The following is an 18,004-nucleotide window of genomic DNA, read 5'->3' on the forward strand; positions in this document are numbered from 1 at the left end:
GCAAGTAGGTCACAGGGAAGGCTCTCTTGGGGGCCCACCTGTAACCCTGGGACTGGCTGCCTGGGCGAGAAGGTGGCTCCTGCCTGCCCTGTTGGGTCCTTGCACCTCCCATGCCGCCTGGGCCAGGAAGGCTGAGTCATGGAAAAAGTTAGTTCTTCAGGCTGCAGCTTGCCCCCCTCCTCCATCAAGTCCACAAAGGCTCCTTTCACATTTGGGGGGCGGGGGGTGGCGACTGTGGGGCCCTCTCCCCAGGCTGGGATGTGAAATTTCAAACTTTGCCTTGGCGTTAAATTCCCCAGCCCTTGCCTCAAAGGAAACTAAGGGAGGAGGGGGTACCAAGAGGGAAGGACATGCGACGTGGGGGAGGAGGGAGAGAAGGAAGCAGGATCGTGTCCCATGTGTTCTCACTGAAGCCAGGCCACAGGGACCCTCGGTGCCAGCCTGCTGAGCTGGGCACCCCCCGGCCCAGCACCCCTCACCCTCATCTTCACGTGGAACTTGGGGGTTGGGGCACAGAGAAGGTGACAGCACCTCTCCAGGCAGCTGATGATGGACGAGGCCTGGGGCTCAGAGGGATGCCAGGCCCACAAAACCCACATCCTGAAGGTAGAACGAGGAGAAAAAAGGTGTCTGATTCCTGGCCACGGTCCAACCCCAATTCCTTTTAGGATTGTCTGACATGTTCCTTTTTCCTGATTTTACCCCAAACCTGATGGGTGGGAGAGGTAAAAGTAGCCCCCTGTGTGGCCTTGCGTGACTTACTTAGATTTGCTGAGCCTCTGTTTCCTCCTGCATTAAATGGGCACTGTGATATCTACCTCCTCGGCTGTGTGAGGTTAAGTGAGAACGTGTGTAAAGGGCCTGATATGCTGAAGGTCAGTTTGGGTTCTCAGCCTCCTGCCCACTCAAACACACACCCATCGAAAATGTAAGTAGGACCTAGTGGTTACCCAGCTGGCCTGGCATCTGGGCAGTGTAGGGTACCTGCTTAGGTGTAGGGTACCTGCTTAGGACCAGAGGACTTAGGTGACCATGCGGCTGCGTATACGAGTTGCCTAACATGTCCTCCAGTCTCCCCATAAAGCAGTAGGTGTGTGGGGAAATGAGGCTATGACCTTTGCCAGCCTTTTTAGGCCTGAAAGAAAAAGGACGGCTGGGGGGTTAGCAGGAACATAGGAGGCTGGAGGCTGGGTCCGCTTGGAGGCGCAGTTTCGCATCCAGCCACTAGGCGGCCTCAAGGATAACAGATGAGAACAGCCTGCGCGCCCCGGGTTCCAGCTCTAGACTTTCCCAGTTATCTTTTTGGCGGGCCTGGCAGACACCAAGCACCACTGGATGGGGAAGGGCCTATCTTTCCAGGGTTAGGATTTCTTTTCCATTTTTACGGACCTCCAAGGTAAGAGGAGGTAGTCACTCTGCCAGAGTCCTGCCTTTAGTCGTGGCGTGGGAGTCAGATGAAGGCAATGGCCTGCCTTTCCGCCACCCTTCTGAAGGGTTAGACGGAGACAGGAGAGCACCTCATCCTGCACCCCTCTCCTCCTCTCCTGCCCAAATGGGGTGCGGTGAGAAGAGTAATCAGGTTTGGACGTGGGTCCCTCCCTTCTGCACCTTCTGGCAGGATAACCTGGCAAATGGGGATAATGATATCCCCATTGCAAGGTCAGTGGGAGGATTAAATGTCACAATATAAACTTTCAGTGCAGGGTCTCTCTTGTCCAAACCCCTCTTCCAAACCCTGTTTGCTCTTCCAGAGGCTCTCCAGATAAAAAGTTTCCCAAATCATCTGGAAGGAAGAGCCTCCCTGCAGAACATCTCCCAGAACTAAAAGGTCTTTGCAGCCCAGAATGAGGTAAAATCCAGCCATCCACTCTCAAATTAGTATTTCTCAAGCGACTTTGTCACTGGATCCTCAGCAGAACTATCAGGGGGAACGTAAGACATGCCAATTCCAGCGAAGCTGCCCCTGCTGAATGAGAATGTTTGGGGGTGAGGCCCAGCACTCCCCAGCTGAACAAGTCTCCTGCCGGAGAGCCGCTGCCCAGGATTACAGGGCAGCTCCCTGGCTCACCCTCTCTCCTGGCCTGGGACCATCAGGGGTAGCAGGAGACAAGTCCCATCAGCACTTTTGAGTGGGGCTGCTTTTCAGTGACTCACCTCCCAGACTTCCTGCAACAGACAGCTCTAAATAGCTGGGTCCCACCCTCCAGCAGGGGAGACGTGCTTGTTGGGGGAGGGCAGAAGGTTACAAGGTGGGTGCCCTGCTAGGGAGCCCAAGGAGACCTAAGGAGAGAAGTGGCTCCCTGCACAGCACAGGGGCACAGGTTTAGGACGTTTGTTTACAGGCTTTTGTTATTAAGGAAATTGCTGTCAGTCAAGGTAATTCTAGCCCAGATGAGTAATAAATATGCTCCCAGCTAATCTTATGGGGATTTTATTGGCACCTTGGGGGCAGAGGTTCCTTTACCCTGCCCACCCTTTTCCCTCAAAGCAAAATCCTGCTCCCCAGCTGTTCCCCCGTCAACGTGAGGAACTCGGAGCAGCTTTAGAAAGTGCACTCTAAGTGAAGACAGAAGACGTCTGGGCAAAGGTCGAAAGTGGCTTCCTGGTCCTACCTGCAGGCAGGGGGTGACCAAATGACCTAAAATAAACCCTGGGCGACCAGGCGGGATCAAGGCAAGCGCGTGCTCCCACCCCCGCCCCCACCCCCGGGCCTGCCCCGAACACAGGGGCGGTCACCTGGTCCCGGGGCGCCCCAACTCGGGGAGACCGCGTCCCGGGCTAGGAGAAATGTCCTGAGCAGGGAGCCGGCTCGCAGAAGTCGGTTCCAGAGTGTTCGAGTTACCGCTGCCAGCCCTCAGAGGCACAGCCGGCAAGTCCCGGCTTGCAAAGAGGGGAGCCACCCCCGGGAGAGCGCGAGCCGGAGCGAGGCCGAGTGCGCGCCCGCGCGCGCACCCCGCGACAGCGCAGGGGGAGGGGAGGCCGCCGCCGCCACTCAGAGGAACCCGAGTGAAGCCTCGGACCAACTTTAACTGTCAATCAGACTTAATTGGGTATTAAAAAAAAATGGGGGGGGGGGAAACGGGCCGCCCTCTAGCTCTGCGCCGCTGCTGCCCCGGGAGCGAATGAATAAGGCGGCGCAGCCTCGGGCGTCCCATCCACGCGCGCTCCGCACCCGGGCCCTCTCCAAGTTGGAAAGGACAAAAAGGAGGCAATAAATGCTAACAAGGGAGGGAGAGGGAGCAGGACCGAGCGGCAACTCCCAGCCTCTGCGGGGAGCGCGAGGGAGGGAGCCGGAGCGAGCGGGCGCGCGCGAGGGCGAGCCCTGCACGTAAAGAAACTGACACCCGGACCCCCCACTTCTCCTGCACGTTGCTGGCAATCAGAGCGCCTTTAAGCAATTTCCTGAGCCCGAGCATAGCAATGAGTCGGGAGACGTTCGCGGGCTGAAATTGGGAGCTCCAATCACTCCCCCCCCCCACTTTTTTTTTTTTCTTGGAGAAGGGGTGGGGGGGGCGCTACAATTTGGAAACAGCTTTTTTTTTTTTTTTTTTTTTGTATCTTGCACTTTGAAACCGCGGGACTGTAGCTGGGTGCGCGCGTGTGGTTGGTGCCTTTTTTTTTTTTTTTTTTCCTTCCCCTGCCTAAACTCCTCTGTCAGCCTGTAAACATTACCTGAGAATTCCCCAGCCGAAAAGGCGGCCGGGGCAAGAAACTTCTTGTTAGAACTTCCCACCTCCGGCTTTCCCTCCACCCCTCTCACTGTCCCAACCTTCTGAGACGCTGTGTCTCCTCCCGAGGAGAATTTATCTTTTATTTTTTTTTCCCCCCCTCTTTTTCTCACCCGGTGCTTTGCATTTGGGAAGAGGTGATTTCAAGAGTGGCCAGGTGGGACGCCTCTCTCCCCTGATTCGGTTTATTATTGTCGGCGGTGTTTTCTTTTTCAATTCCTGTTTTGTTCGGCCCGGGGAGTTTCGCCCCCCGCCCTGCCCGGCTCCGCGGCGCGGAGGATGGTGTGGAAATGGCTGGGCGCCTTGGTGGTGTTCCCTCTGCAGATGGTCTATCTGGTGGCGAAAGCAGCCTTCGGACTGGTGGTGCCCGCCAAGCTGCGGGACCTGTCGCGGGAGAACGTCCTCATCACCGGCGGCGGCAGAGGCATCGGGCGCCAGCTCGCTCGCGAGTTCGCAGAACGCGGCGCCCGAAAGGTACGGGGGCAGCTGCGAGTCCCGGGGGTGGGGGCTGACGGTGCGGGCGGGCGCCCACCTGCTGCCGCCGCCCGCACCCGCGCCCGGGGGCTCAGGGTCGCCGGCCCCCCGACTTCTCTGCGCCACCCGCAAATGCTGAGCTAGTCAGTTTCACATTGTAAATTTCCCGGGTACCGGACTGTCTTTTTTGTCAAGTCAGAAGATCCACTCCTTGGGGATCCGGGACGGACTGGCGGGCTGTTCACCCCCCCACCCCGAAACTTAGGAGACCCACCCATGTCCCACATTGCTTCCTCCCGGAGGAAGGTGTTGTGTTCCCCCTCTCGTCTGCCCCTCTTTGCCACCACCCTGCTGAGTGCAGGGTGTGTGCGCTCCTGGGTAGAGCTGGGAGCTGCCTGCTAGCTGGCGCTTCATATTTTCCTTGGCAACCCGTTTGCCAGCCCCAACCTGGGCTGCTGCCGCTCTGGAGGCTCAAAGACAGGGGATAGATACTTGCTTTGAGTTTGAAAAGGTGGGGTCTGTCTTGGATGGTCTGGCCTGGCCTGACAGGCACTTGGAGGCCCAGGTGTCTGGAAACCTGGAGAGAAGGGGACAGGGGTAACCAGCAGTTGATAAAGAGCCCTTGTTCTCACCTTCAACCTTGCCCCTCCCCCCAAATACAGCCCCAGAGGGGATCCCTCCAAGTTCTGCTTTCAACTTTTTGGTAGCCCCAGCACCTCTTCCTCCAGTTTTCCCAGACCTGGTGCCCGAGAGTGGGGAGGGTGAGCCGGCTGTCACCCAACTCTGACCCAAGCCAGGCTGACTCACCCAGTGACTAGAGCAATGGAGAGAGATTTGAGGCGGGCCGGCCGGGGTGTCTCCAGCAAACCCTGTGAAGAGGAAGAGCAAAAACAGGGAATTCGTTTGAAACTTAAACTGTTGAGAGCAAGGGGGGGTGGGGGGGAACGAAAGGGCCAGCAAAGCCAGCTGATCTGACAGGGAGCCACATACCTAGGAGATTAAGTAAATATGTACTGTAGAAAACCAAACCTGCATGTAATTCCAGGTTGCTTTTGTTTTGTTAAATACTGCCCTGAGATTTACAATTCCTCCGGGGTGGCGCAGACTGGGACTGAACTTTGGAGCCTCAGCTATCAGCCAGAGCTGATCGCCCATTAACTATTCCTGCACCGGCGGTAGGGGCCTGTCCTGGCCCAGCTAGCGGGGGTCAGCTGTCCGGGTCTCCTGCTTCTCCTTGGGTGGTTTGGACAGCTGCTTGACCTTGCAGTTGGAAGGGGAGTTCGGAAGTGTTTTTAACCCTTGGACACATGGAAAAAGGAGAAGTAACAGTTGTTCTCAGCAGTTTCATTTCCTTGGGGTGATGCCCCATTGAAGGGCTCCCAAAGTCCTTTGTGGAAGGGAATCAGGATGGCTGATGAGGGGGATATGGAGTTTGGGACAATCGCGTGTGATTGTCATTCCTTAGCTGTCTGCATCCCACCGAAACTTTCTACTGACTCTTCCAGCTGGCCCAAGTCCTAGGTCTCTTACTGCTCTTGTAACTGGCTGCAGTAGGCATATGAAGAGCTCCTTTAGTCAATCTGGAAAAACTTGACTGACCATAAACAAGCCTAAATGGAAAGAAGTATATGGCTTTGAGGGAGGAGGGTAGAAGAGTGCAGAGTGGGCCCTGCAAGTTCATGCACTGGGAGCCACGCCTTCCAGGGAATAAACCATGTCTTCCAGGGAATAAACCCAAGCCACTTAGAAATATGTCTTAAATTGGTTATCAGGTCACCCGACACAGCATCCATGGGGAACTATGAAATTTCCAATGCCATTCTCCCTCGGTTCAGTCATCGGACCAGTCGGGATTCCCAGAGTGCTCCCTGGAACTCATAATTATCTGACCAATTACTTGAGCTACTTTTTAATGAGCCATCTTCTTGCTGTCACGGTGGAGAATTTGGAACCCGGGCTATCAGCCAAAGTCTGAGTCTCTCTGGGGCCAGTGAGAGGGTCTTGGAACAACCTCCAGACCTAGGAGTGTTTGGAGGTCCAGTGGGCTTGGGGACAAAGTGCCAAGCGTGGCGGGGTGGGGACTTTACAAGGGAGTGCTGGAGTGGGTTGTGTGAACGGTGGACTCCTGACACGGCTGAAGACAGCTGGGGAGGCCGGCGCCGCCAGGCAGCCTGCAGTGGTGTTAGACAGGCAACGGTGTCAACCACAGACGACGTTCCGCCCTTTGGTCGAAATAGAGGCTGCATCTGAGCCCTTCCAGCCTGGCTTTGGGTGAGATTGGCCCTGGAGGGGAAAGCCCCCCAAAAGAGAAAGAAAGGAGGGAGACCTGAGTCTCTGGAAGCAGCTGGCATGTGCAGGAAAGGTCTGTTTACTTTGCGGGGGAGTGACAGTTTTGCCCAGTGACCTTGAGTCAAACAGGATTTGGCAGTGTTTGTGGGCAGTAGGGTGCCTTAGGCTGCAAAGGTGACCCAAATGAGGGTTTCTCTTAAAGGGTCACAAAGGCTCCAGGAATTAGAAAGTTCCGCACCTGGAGACAGTTCTCCTTCCCCACCACGTACTGAGGTTGCCACGGCAGGGCCAGTTATGCTTGGGGTCTTTAAGGGGAATGCTTTGGCTGGGATATTGGCCACTACACTCCTTTTTTATTTTCTATGTCCTCCTGCAATTCCTCCCCGAAAGCATTCATAGAGCTGGGGCCCATCCCTCTTCCTTCCAAGGCTCCTGGCTAGTCAGCTGGCCCAGCCTCCAGTCTTTGACCTTGACGTGGTTTTAGCAGGAGCCCTCGGGAGGAGAAGTGGACTGTTTGTTTGTAAGTATTTGCAGTGGCTATTCCAGACTTTGGTCCAGTATGAGGAAGTGGCTGGATATGAGGCCTGGGCCATGATTGCAGGCAGAAGCCACATTCCACGGCCGGCCCAATCCCTCCACCGAGGAGGGGTAGAGCTGGGACTGGGACCCCTTTCATGGAGGTAGTATGACAACTGGATCAGAATTACATCTGCCTTGCTATTATTGAATTTACAGTACATGGGTTTATGGCCCTATCCCTAAAGCAGCTAGCCAGGAACCAACCCTTTATCTAAATTGACAACTCCGATTCTTCATCACATCCATTCAGCAAATCCCATATCCTTCCCATTTCTGGCACTGGGGCAGGCCCAGGCCCAACTATCCCTGACAATGGTCTTTGAGAACTTAGTTCAACGAACTTGCCTGAGGTGTCTGTCTGGTGTTTGATGCCCCGCTCTGGACCCAGAGAGGAGAGGTGGGTACAACAAAACTGAATAAAGACAGAGATGTAGCCAGGTGCTTACACAGTCAAGGCACAAATTCAGTGTCCGTGAGCTTCCTGTGGCCGCCATAACAAGTTTCCCCTAACTTGGTGGCTTACAACAATAGAAATGTATTCTCTTCCAGTTCTGGAGGCCAGAAATCTGACATCAAGGTGCTGGCCTCACTACCTCCAGAGACTCTAGGGGAGAATTGCCCTTCTTGCCTCTTCCGGTTTCTGGTGGCTCCTGGTTGGTGTTCCTTGGCTTGTGGAAGCATCCGATCTCTGCCTCCATCTTCACGAGGACTTCTTCCCTGCCTCTCTGTGTGTCTCTGTGTCCTCTCATCTTCTTATAAGGACACCAGTCATTAGATTTAGGGCACACACGAAATTCAGTATGACCTCATCTGAGATCCTTAACCAATTATACCTCCAAAGACCCTGTTTCCAAATAAGGTCCCAAGGTGAGTTTCCAGGTAGGCATGAATTTTGGGGGGACACTACACAGAGGAAGCCCAGTGGAACTGTTAGTCTAGCTCACAGAAGGCTTCATGAAGGAGGTGGCGTTTGAGTGAGCCTTGAAGAAGGTCCAGAGTTTCAACCAGAAGGGATGTGAGAAGGGTGATTGAGGTACAAGAAACCACTTGACCAAAGGCTTGTATACCTGGCTGAAATTGGGGGAGGGAGGCAGAAGGCAAATAAAGAAAATACTGTTAAGGTGGGCTAGGGAGCTAGGAAGGTAAGCGCTCAGACTCTGAGTTAGGCCAGTGTTGATATGAATAGGAAAAAGGAGAAAGAGAGCAGAGGGGTTCAGGTAGATAATCTTGTGGATCCCAAAGTAAAATATCTGTATTAAACAACTGATGTGTGATGGAAGTCCCAAAGGTAGGGGTGGCTTGGGGGACAGCAGTGGCCTGTCTCTCCCATCCTCATCCTGAATACAGCATTTGTTGGGAATTTCCAGGAAATGTACTGGGCTCCCATTTGACCTGGCCTGGGAGTCGGAAGGTAAACTACCTGTCCTACCTGTGGGTCTAGAGAAAGTCTTTCTGCTTGTAGCATCTGGCCCTTGGGTTTCAGACAATGGGCTTTATAATCTGGGCTGTCTGGTGAATAGACAAACACCTCCCTGTTATGGCCCCACCTTCTTCCCCTGGGGAACAAAGCCAGGCCACATCTGGGGCCATTGCCACCTCTGGCCTGGTTCACCGGAGCTAAGAGACCAGAGACTGGGTTCTAGACTGGGCTCTGCTGAGACCCTGGGAAAGTCGCTACCTGCTCCAGGCTGCAGCTAAAAAGCACAGCTATGGAGAGAGGCGGGACACAATAATTGCTAAGATCCTGGCCTGCTCTGAAAACCTCGTATTGTAGATCAGCATCCCAGGAAAGCTCCCTGAGTTGCGAAGAGGAGACTTCTGCAAGAGAACCCATTTGTCCTAAGTGCTGCTGATTTCAGCCTTTCTTGCTAGTCATCAGATTCCACTGAATGAAAAAGACGCTTCTCAGTTGGGAAATGTGCCCTGGGTGGGTAGGCCACTCCCCCACCCCCACCCCAGGTAGCCATCTGCCGTGGATTTATTTCAGTTCTTGGAGATGTTCATGTTTTCAACCTGTTGCTTTGAAGGGAGAAGGGGGGCAAATTGCCCAACCAGCATATCAAGCAGAACTTCCTGTTTTTCTTTTTCATCCTAAAATCACCAAATTGTGTATTTGGGCTCCAGAGAATGCTCCCTAGATCCAGTAACACAGAACCTGAGTCAACAAGTCCCTCTCATTAGCATATCTGCTAATTCTTGTTCAGACTCCAGGTGCTCTGGAACTCCAGCTTTTCAGAGCCCGGGGCACTTGTTGACCCCTGCACGGAGCCCTTCTGATTTCTTTGGCATCATGCTTACCTCTCTGGTCCGTTTCCGTCTTGTTATTGGTTGAGGTGTCACTTGAGAAAAATCATCGCAGCCATATTCATGAGGTTGCCCCTCGCCGTCCTGTTCTCTCCGGGAAAGATATCTGGTTGTGCAATCACTGCCGTTTGTTCCTGAAGGCCTGGTCCCAACATGCCACCGCTACCGTCCAGCATATTCTGGGCACCAGTTGAAGACGGATTCCAGACCCAACACCCTCTCCTTCGTCTTTGGGCAAAAGCAGGACCACACCTAGAATGTTATAAGATGTTCTCCTGTTGCCTTCAGAAGACACAATCTAAGAAAATATACCAAATGTATGAGATATTTGAAAGGAAATGTTTGACACATTATTCCGATGAACCACACAGGCCAGGAAACAGTTGAAACCACTGAACTGGAGACAAGTGAATCTCTGTAGGTGTGGCATTCTCCAATGTGTGCTCCTGAGGGTGGTATTAGCGTTCTGGAAACGAGGACAGGTCGGATTCTCACAAAGAGAGTGTGAAATACCAGAACAGGTTAGCCGACGAATGGTTGATGGGACTCATTCATTCATTCAATAAAACTATGGTGCCCCTTTTGTGTGCCGGGTACCATTCTAGGCACTGAGGATACAGCAGTGAGTAAAGCGGACAAACATCCCCACTGTGTAAAGCCAACAGTTTAGTGGGGCAGGCAGATGGATAATAAACAAGATACATAAAAGAGATAGTACCTTAGTTCATAGTAAGGACGAAGGAGAAAACAAATGAGGCAAGGCGGACAGAAAAGGCCACGGCAGGAAAGGAGGGAGCAGCATTCTATACAGAGGGAAGATGAAGGGCTCTGAGGAGAGAAGGTACCTGGGGTATTTGGGGAACAGCAAGGAGGCCAGTATGGTCTAAGCAGAGTTAAGTGAGAGGCAGTGGAGGGGAGGGGGAACAGGGCAGGGGTGGGGGAGCAAGGCAGGGTAGCAGAGTAGGGTAGAGGTGAGAGAGGGCAGGGGTGAGAGAACAGGGCAGGGGACAGGGCAGGGGTGGGGGACCAGGGCAGAGGGTAGGAGAGCAGAGCAGGAGTAGGAAAGCAGAGCAAGGGGTAGGAGAGCAGGGCAAGGGCTGGGAGAGTAGGGCAGGGGTGGGAAAACAGAGCAGGGGTGGGGGAGCTGGCTAAGGCATGCAGGGCCCAGCAGTGATCTCCAGAACACTGGTTTTAGAAGGTGCTGACGCTGACATGTCCTCCGGTATCTTTACAGTCAAATGAAGTGTATGGTCAGCGGGGGAATCGGGGTAGGCTGATGTGCCGCTGGGAGAGTGGGTGGGAGTCACCCAGGACCCAGGCTTCGGAGTCTGCTGGGGAGACCTGCAGTCAGCCTGGGCCTGATCTGTTCTTGCTCATGTCTTGGGTGAAAAATGCCGCCCAACTCGAGGGTGACATGGCTCTGGGGAATTGGGACTATGTTGGATTTGTTCTTTAATTCAGCCAGCTAGGCCTTGGAGCTGCTGCAGGGAACCCCATAAACAAGGTTCTCTCCAGGGGGCCCTGACGTCCTGGTGCGATGACCATCTCCAGATTGATAAAGGCTCTGATGCTTTGGACCGATGAGAATGCACTCCAGCAAGGAATAATGATTAATTGCCCTAAAAATAAAATGAAAGCGGCTGTATTGGGACCCGGAGTGAAGGCGATGATTTCTTCTCTGTCGAAGGACTTCTGGTCGGCGTTGTGGTCAGTACGGGTCAACACTGTGAGCGGGGGCTGGCAGGTGTCAGGAGCACGCTCGGAATGACCAGGATCAGAGGCCATGACTTAGGATGGATGGTAAACCTGTGGGCATTTTTAGGGGGCTGGAGACGGAATCGGCTGCCTCCCGTACCGCAGAGGCATGCGACCTAGGCCAGGGCGCGTGGAGGGCCACAGGTCCTTGAGCATGAAATAGGCGGGGCACCCATCCTGGGATCCCCTTCCCGCTCTCGCTCTGGGAGCTTCTGCAGGTGAGCAGGCTGTGGTCAGCCGGGGGAGTTCGGCTCTGGGTGACTGTCCAGGCCCCTTCACCCCTTGGATTCTGTGAACAGTCATTACCGGAGTGACGTCAGTGAGGACGTTGACCCAGCCAGGGTCAGGGGCCAGGAGGAGGACGCCAGCGTTAATCTACCAACATTTAAAAATTAAAAGAAGGAAACCCTTCTCAGCATGAGCTCACCAGGGTCCTTCAGCGGTTATGTCAGGTTATGTCAGTTGTTTGTCCGGGTTTGTCAGGGTGCTGGAGAGATGACAGGAGGAGGAGATGGAAGGGTGAAGGGCAGACCTACGTTCACATCCTTGGCTCTGAACGTCAGCTGTAACTTAGACCCTGTGGTCTAAGGATAGGGGTGCTGACTGCTTCCTTGAGCTCCTAGAAGTTAGTGTATGTGACCGTATGTAATGGCGGTATAACACGTGGCTGTTGTACTGTACGTGACTATAATATTGTATGAGTGGTACTACATGCGACTATAGTATTATCCTGAATATAGTACTAACGAGACGGCGGTACTCTACATGACTGGTACAGTGCATGAATGTGGCACTGCATGACTGTGGTGCCGTGACTGGTACTTCCTGGTACTGTGCATGACTGGTACTGTGCAAGACTGGACAGTGCGTTGCACATTCACTGTTTTGCCCATGCCCAGAGGAAGGTGGGGTCAGCAGCCCATTGCTAAGATGCAGGTCAAGTGAGCTGCCCAGGCCTGAGTTGGACTTTGAACCCAGGATTCATAGCTTCAAAACTAGGGCCTTTCCCGCAGGAATAAATCCCCTCAGCCTGGCCCGCCTACCCCATTCAGGGTTATGGAGAGGTCAAGAGACAAGCTGTTAAATAATGGGGCCTAGTACACAGAGGGTTCTGGAGAGAGGACTGATAAGCATTACGGGAGTCAACAGGATGGGGCCAGGATGTAGTTAAATTTACTTTTACAAAAACATTTTTTTAAGCACCGAGTAGCAATATTTGCATACAATGACTGGGATACTTGCCAGAGGATTGAGGTAGTCATTGGTTATCAGGCTTTGCTTTAAACAACTAACTGATAAGCAGGAAACCAGCACAGCCATATTTCATCCATGTGACAACCAGGGTAGCACCTCAAATATGCAGGGAGCCAGCTTTCAGGGATGAGTGAGTGCTGGCTCCTTCCAGCTAAACCTGAGGTCACCAAGCTGGATCCTTTGAAGTGACTGAAAGGTCTGACACAGAAAGGAGAGATCACTATAAATTAAAGGAAATCTTAGGAGACTTCTTGCAGGAGGGTGGCCACTGAGGTTGCAGTAAGTTTTAATCTTTGGCTGGTTGTAGAGCCCTTCGAGGATCTGAAGAAAGTATAAACCCTGTCCCAAGAAGAATGCACAACGATATATAATTTAATACTTTTAAGGGGTCTTCGGACACTCCCCCCCCCCCCTTCCATGCCCTCATGCCTGCCCCAGACGCCAGGTTAAGAAGGCTTGGACTAGATCTGATCAAAACCCATCTAACTCCTTGAAGCTTGGAGTCAGGTCCAGGACTGAGGCTCAAGTCACAGGCAGAAGACCCTCTGGTATCGTGCGACCTAGAAGCCAGGGGCAAGCCCAGGGTGGACAGTGCAGATATGTGGCCTGGTGGTGCTTAATGCCAATACAGTCAGCCTGGCAAAGGCCCCCCAGCCTAAGCCTTTCTGACTGTTGGCCATTCCCCGCTGTGGGGAATGTGACCTGAATTCCATTTCAGTAGCCTTTCAGGAAAGGAGGTAGAAAAGCATTTGGATCGATGAACCCTATGGTCATTTTTGTCCACACGGAAACATACTCCTGGGGTGTTTGTAGATCGTTGTCTCTTGTCTACATGTCCCCGCTTCTAAAGACCTCTGACCCATCTGAACCCTGACAGCCTCCAAGGCAGCCCCCAAACACCAGTTGAGGTTCTAGACCCATATTTCCCAAATGGGTCCCAGAGCCCCCAGGGGCTGCGCAAAGGTGTGACCATGTGGGAGGTGGAGCAGATAGGCTTCTGAGGGGCCCCCACCTCCCCTTAACTAGATCAGCTTCACTTCTGTTTCATAGTTAGAAATCCACGTAAGGGGTGTGTGTGTGTGTGTGTGTGTGTGTGTGTGTGTGTGTGTGTGTGTGTGTGTGTGTGGCATTGCTATAAAGAGAAAAAAGAATAGGCTTGAAAATAACTGTGCTAGGAAATTACTCAGGGCACCCTCCTCTCCCCACTTAATCTTCCTTACTTGGCTCTGTTGAGTGTCTTCTCATTGGTCCTCAACCTTTGGCTCTTCACTCCAAGGTGAGGAAGCTTGTGGACAAAGGGTCCTCCTCTTAGTTTGTGCCTTCGCCCCTCAGGAGAGGGCCTCCCGCTCCCATCCCAGGCGTGTGAAACTCCAGGCCCTGCTCACCCCTCAGCCAGGGCCCCTCCACCACCACTAGGGAGCCCTAATTACTCAACCAAGAATTAGCCTCCCCACAGGGACCCAGTCCAAATTCAGCTTCCAGCCTTTGGAAAATGTGACGTAGCCACTCCAGCCCCAAAGTCAAGGGCTGGTCCAGAGGCAGTGTCCCAGCTGCCAAGGTCTTTTGAGCGGTAGAAGCCAGCCCACCAGCCAGAGCATGTATGCCATTCGTAGTGCCAGCCAGGGCTGCTGGGAGTCAGTGTCTGATCCCATAAATTCTAGGGGGCCTCCCAGCGACCTGCTGTGTGACCTTGGACAAGTAACTTATCTCCCTGGGCTGCAGTTCCCCCGTCTGAAAAATGAAGGTGTGACGATTTCAGTGAAAAACCATACGTAACCTCCAAATTCAGCATGAGAACATTTGCAAGCAGTGATGGCTCCATCCATTCAGGGAGGGGGGTACACTGGATAACCCTTAGCCCCAGCTCTGGACCTTTTGCTTATTGGACCAGGTGTTCTGCTGGGCAAGAGGGGCAAAAGCAAGGAACGTGCTGACCGACTCACCCTGGTCCTGGGATTCCCCAGGAAGGAAGGGGAGAATTCTGCCTGTGCCACAGAAGCCCTCGGGAATTTCAGCTCTTGACCCTTTCTGGAAGCCAATGGGCGGGAATCACTCTCCCCATAGGGAGGTCTCAGAGCCTGTTGAGATGATGGGTGACAACAGCCCTTTCTTCATGGCAGGGGCTGGTCCAGTGCAGGCCCTTCTGTGGCTGAGGAGTGGAGGCTGGTCCAGGGCTGGGCATCTGCTCTGGTCCCGGCTGCCCTTACAACCACCCAACTTCCCCTACGTAGGCATTAGTCATTTTCATTTCTGCATCCAAGTAGCTCAACTGGTCAGGGTTGGGCTGTGGTGAGGTCAAAGTCATGGGTTAACATGTCAACTCACCATGCTTTGCAGCTACTTGTTGCCATGTGTCTTCTCGAAAAGATTGTAAGCTCCTCGGGGGACAGGGGACACATCCTCTTACTCACCGAGTAGTCTAGGCACCTGGCACAGTATCTGGCACACAGTAGGTGCTTAGTAAATGTTTATTGCCTGAGAAAATGCATGACTGACCCATCATAGCTAGTTAGAGCCCATGTTTAGTAAGCACCTACTATGTGCCAGGGACCATTCTGAGCACTTTACAAATAATAAAGTTATTTACTCCCCATAGTAAGTGCCTTCGTGGGTACTATTATCCACTTCTTTTCACTGGTCAAGACTCTGAGAGTCAATAACAAGATCACACAGCTAGTAAGCAACCAAGTAGGATTTGAACCCAGGGCATCTGCTCTTGAACCAATGAATTTTGTTGCCTCTCAGTTAATCATTCTATGGAACAGAATAGATCACGTTGACAGCCCCTAGCGGAATCTGTGCAGTGCACTCCTGCAGCAGCCAGGTGGTCTAAATGGGTCAAATACCGTCAACTACAGCTTTTCTGATGCTGGGTCTAGAGGTGTCCTTTAGATTGGTTTATTGACTCGTGTGACCGACCAGAAGGTCCATGGGGAGGTCTAACTCCAGGCATGGTTTCCGGGACTCAGTGTTGTCAGGACTCTCTCTCCTCAGGCAGGGCCTCTCTGTCCTGGGGCTGTTCACATCTGCCCTTGCTGCCTTAAATCCCCCGAGCTCCCAGTCCAGTAGACAGACAGACTGGTGTCCTCTGCTCAGCCGTTCCAAAGGGTCCCGGAATTGAGTCTCCCTGGCTGTGACTGGGTTGAGCCTGAAGTCATCGCTCATAATGGTTCAATGACTGACTGGCCAGCTGTGGGTCACAGGCTGTCTCTGAACCAGCGGTGTACCAGCCCCAGCCACACCGTGGTGTTTGAGAGTAGGGAGGTGGTTTCCTGTGGGTGAAATTGGGGTGCTGTTACCAGGAACAAGGGGATTGGGAGCAGATGTCCAGTCCTCCTTCTTGTGGAAGGATCAATCCAGCTGTCAGTCATCTCAAGGGGAAACTTCCAGGAGATCCAGGCCTGCCTTTTAGCTGTCCTCCCAGGTGTAGTCCTGCAGACCTTTTCAGGTCATTTACTGACACTCACAGGTATAAAGATCAGATGCACTTTTCAGCGTTGAACTGAAAACTCCCTGCCCTCAGGGAGTTTATAGTTCAAAGAGACTAAATGAGCAGCCACCCAAGGTGGCCTAGCATGTGGTCAACAGACCCCCGTTGTCATTTTTTCTAGATTTAAGGTCCCTGTGATAGGAGAGTCAAGGAAGCCCCTTTGCTGGGTCCCTGTTCATGGTAAGATTTCCCCGGGTGTGAGAAGCCCGCTCTCCCTCCTTTCTGGCTGCAGGCAGAGGGAGCTGATACCGGGTCCTTCCAAAGTGGGAGGAGGAGTTTCTGGGGTCCTTTAGAGCTCCCAGGACCAGGGGGACGCAGTCCAGCCCAGCCGGCCCTGACTGACGTCTCACAGGCCCCGAAGCAGGTCGTCGTGGGGAGCTGGGACCAGCATGACTACAGAGGGCAGCATGACCTTCCTGCAGGCAGGCAATCCTGCCAGACACACCCATGTGAAGTCAGGCCACCCTTGGCTCCCATAGCCCATGTCCTCACGTCTCACTTGGCAGAGAGGGGGAGTCTCACCTCACCTCTCCAGGCAACTTCTGTGAACACACACTGAGGGGGCGGGTTCTCCAGGCGCTCCAGGGGCACAGGGCCAGTGTGGGCTGGGCACACTGCGCCCTCTGAGGCTCACGCCTCCTCAGCTGGCAGATCCATTGTCCTGAGTGGGGGGCCCCCTGGAGCCTTTGTGTTGACAGATGTGTATATGTGTGTGTGCACATACGCTCACACATGTGAGCATACGCACCCATGCTTGTTTGTTTGTTTTCCTTAAAGGAGCCAGTATAGAATAATGATTTCCGATTTTGAGCCCAAGAGTCAACAAACCAAAGTTGGTATGCTCGGTGACTTCCACTCACTTGCTGAGTGGCTCAGGCCAAGTTACTAGACCTCTCTGAGCCAGTTTCCTCATCTGTAAGATGGGGATTCTGGGAGATAATGTATCACAAGACCTGAGCACAAAATGTGTACTTGGTGTGCGTTGGCCATGATGGTCAGATTATGGATCGTGTTTGTCCACTCCAACGCCTCTGGTGGAATCTCCAACAGCCTCTGGGCCGTTCTTTATGACAAAGGATTCGTCTTAAGTAATACCGATAGGTTAGCATTGGGAGGGGCTGCTATGCCCCTGAGAGCCCTTAGACTTTGGAGCCAACAGACTCTGGTTTCAATCCCAGCTCCTCTGGCTCGAGGCCTTAACCAAGTCCCCCAACCTCTCCGTATGAGCTTCCTGGGCTGCTCTAACACCTTGCCACAAATGCAGTGGCTGAAAACAGCACACATGTATTCTCTTACCGTTCTGGAGGACAGAAATCCAACACGGGTCGCACAGGGTTAAAATCAAGGTGTCAGGGCCTCATTCCTTCTGCAGGCTCTCGGGGAGAATCCGTTCCCTTGCCTTTTCCAGCTTCTAGAGGCTGACTGCCTTCCTTGGCTCGCGGCCCCTTCCTCCATCTGAAAGACAGCAAGACTGTCTTTCACTCTGACCATCCACCATCAAATCTCCTTCTCCCTTCTCTGTCTGCTTCCACTGCTAAGGCCCCACCTGGGTAATCAGGATAATCTTTCTATTTTAAAGTCAGTTGATTAGCAAATTTCATTCCATCTGCAACCTTAATCCCCCTTTCCCATGTAAAGTAAGATATTCCTAGGTTTTGGGGCTTAGGATGTAGTAGGTATCCTGGGGGAGGCCATTATTCTTCCAGCCACTCTCTCTGAGCCCACTTTTCTCATTTATGAAGCTGACAGTGCTACGGTCAACCTCCAGGGCCCCCGGGAGGAATCCAGGAGATTGCTGACTATGCCAGCCAGGGGCTCAGAAAATGACACTTGGATCTGCTCTGAGCACCAGCTGAATACAAAGCTCTATTTCAGGTGCCACCCAGAGTGACTAGGGATGGAAGATGTCACAGTCCCTGCTGCAGAGCAGCTGGCAGTGTGACTAAGGCAGTAAAACGTCATCAGGGAAGGTTTGTCCTTGGAGAGCAAAACAGGAACGGGAGACTTTGACCCCGCACTGGGTGGGCATATGCTCCACAGAAGAGAAAACTGTGGGCCATCCGGAAACTCTGGGCTTCCTATGGGGGTAGATGCCCCAGGAGGCAAGGGCATACAGAGGGGCTCTCCTCGG

General features: G+C 53.3%; 1 protein-coding gene across 1 annotated transcript in view; it reads left to right on the forward strand.

The window, feature by feature from the left end:
* Positions 1–2,960: 2,960 nt before the first annotated feature.
* Positions 2,961–18,004, forward strand: part of DHRS3 (dehydrogenase/reductase 3) — a 39,789-nt gene continuing 24,745 nt past the window's right edge. Inside the window, exon 1 of the mRNA XM_081056089.1 lies at positions 2,961–4,202. Coding sequence (XP_080912215.1) covers positions 4,008–4,202 — 195 coding nt within the window. The 5' untranslated portion in view covers positions 2,961–4,007. The remainder of the gene's footprint in view (positions 4,203–18,004) is intronic.

This window comes from Rhinolophus hipposideros (genome assembly GCF_964194185.1).
Source record: "Rhinolophus hipposideros genome assembly, chromosome: 8".
NCBI lineage: Eukaryota > Metazoa > Chordata > Mammalia > Chiroptera > Rhinolophidae > Rhinolophus > Rhinolophus hipposideros.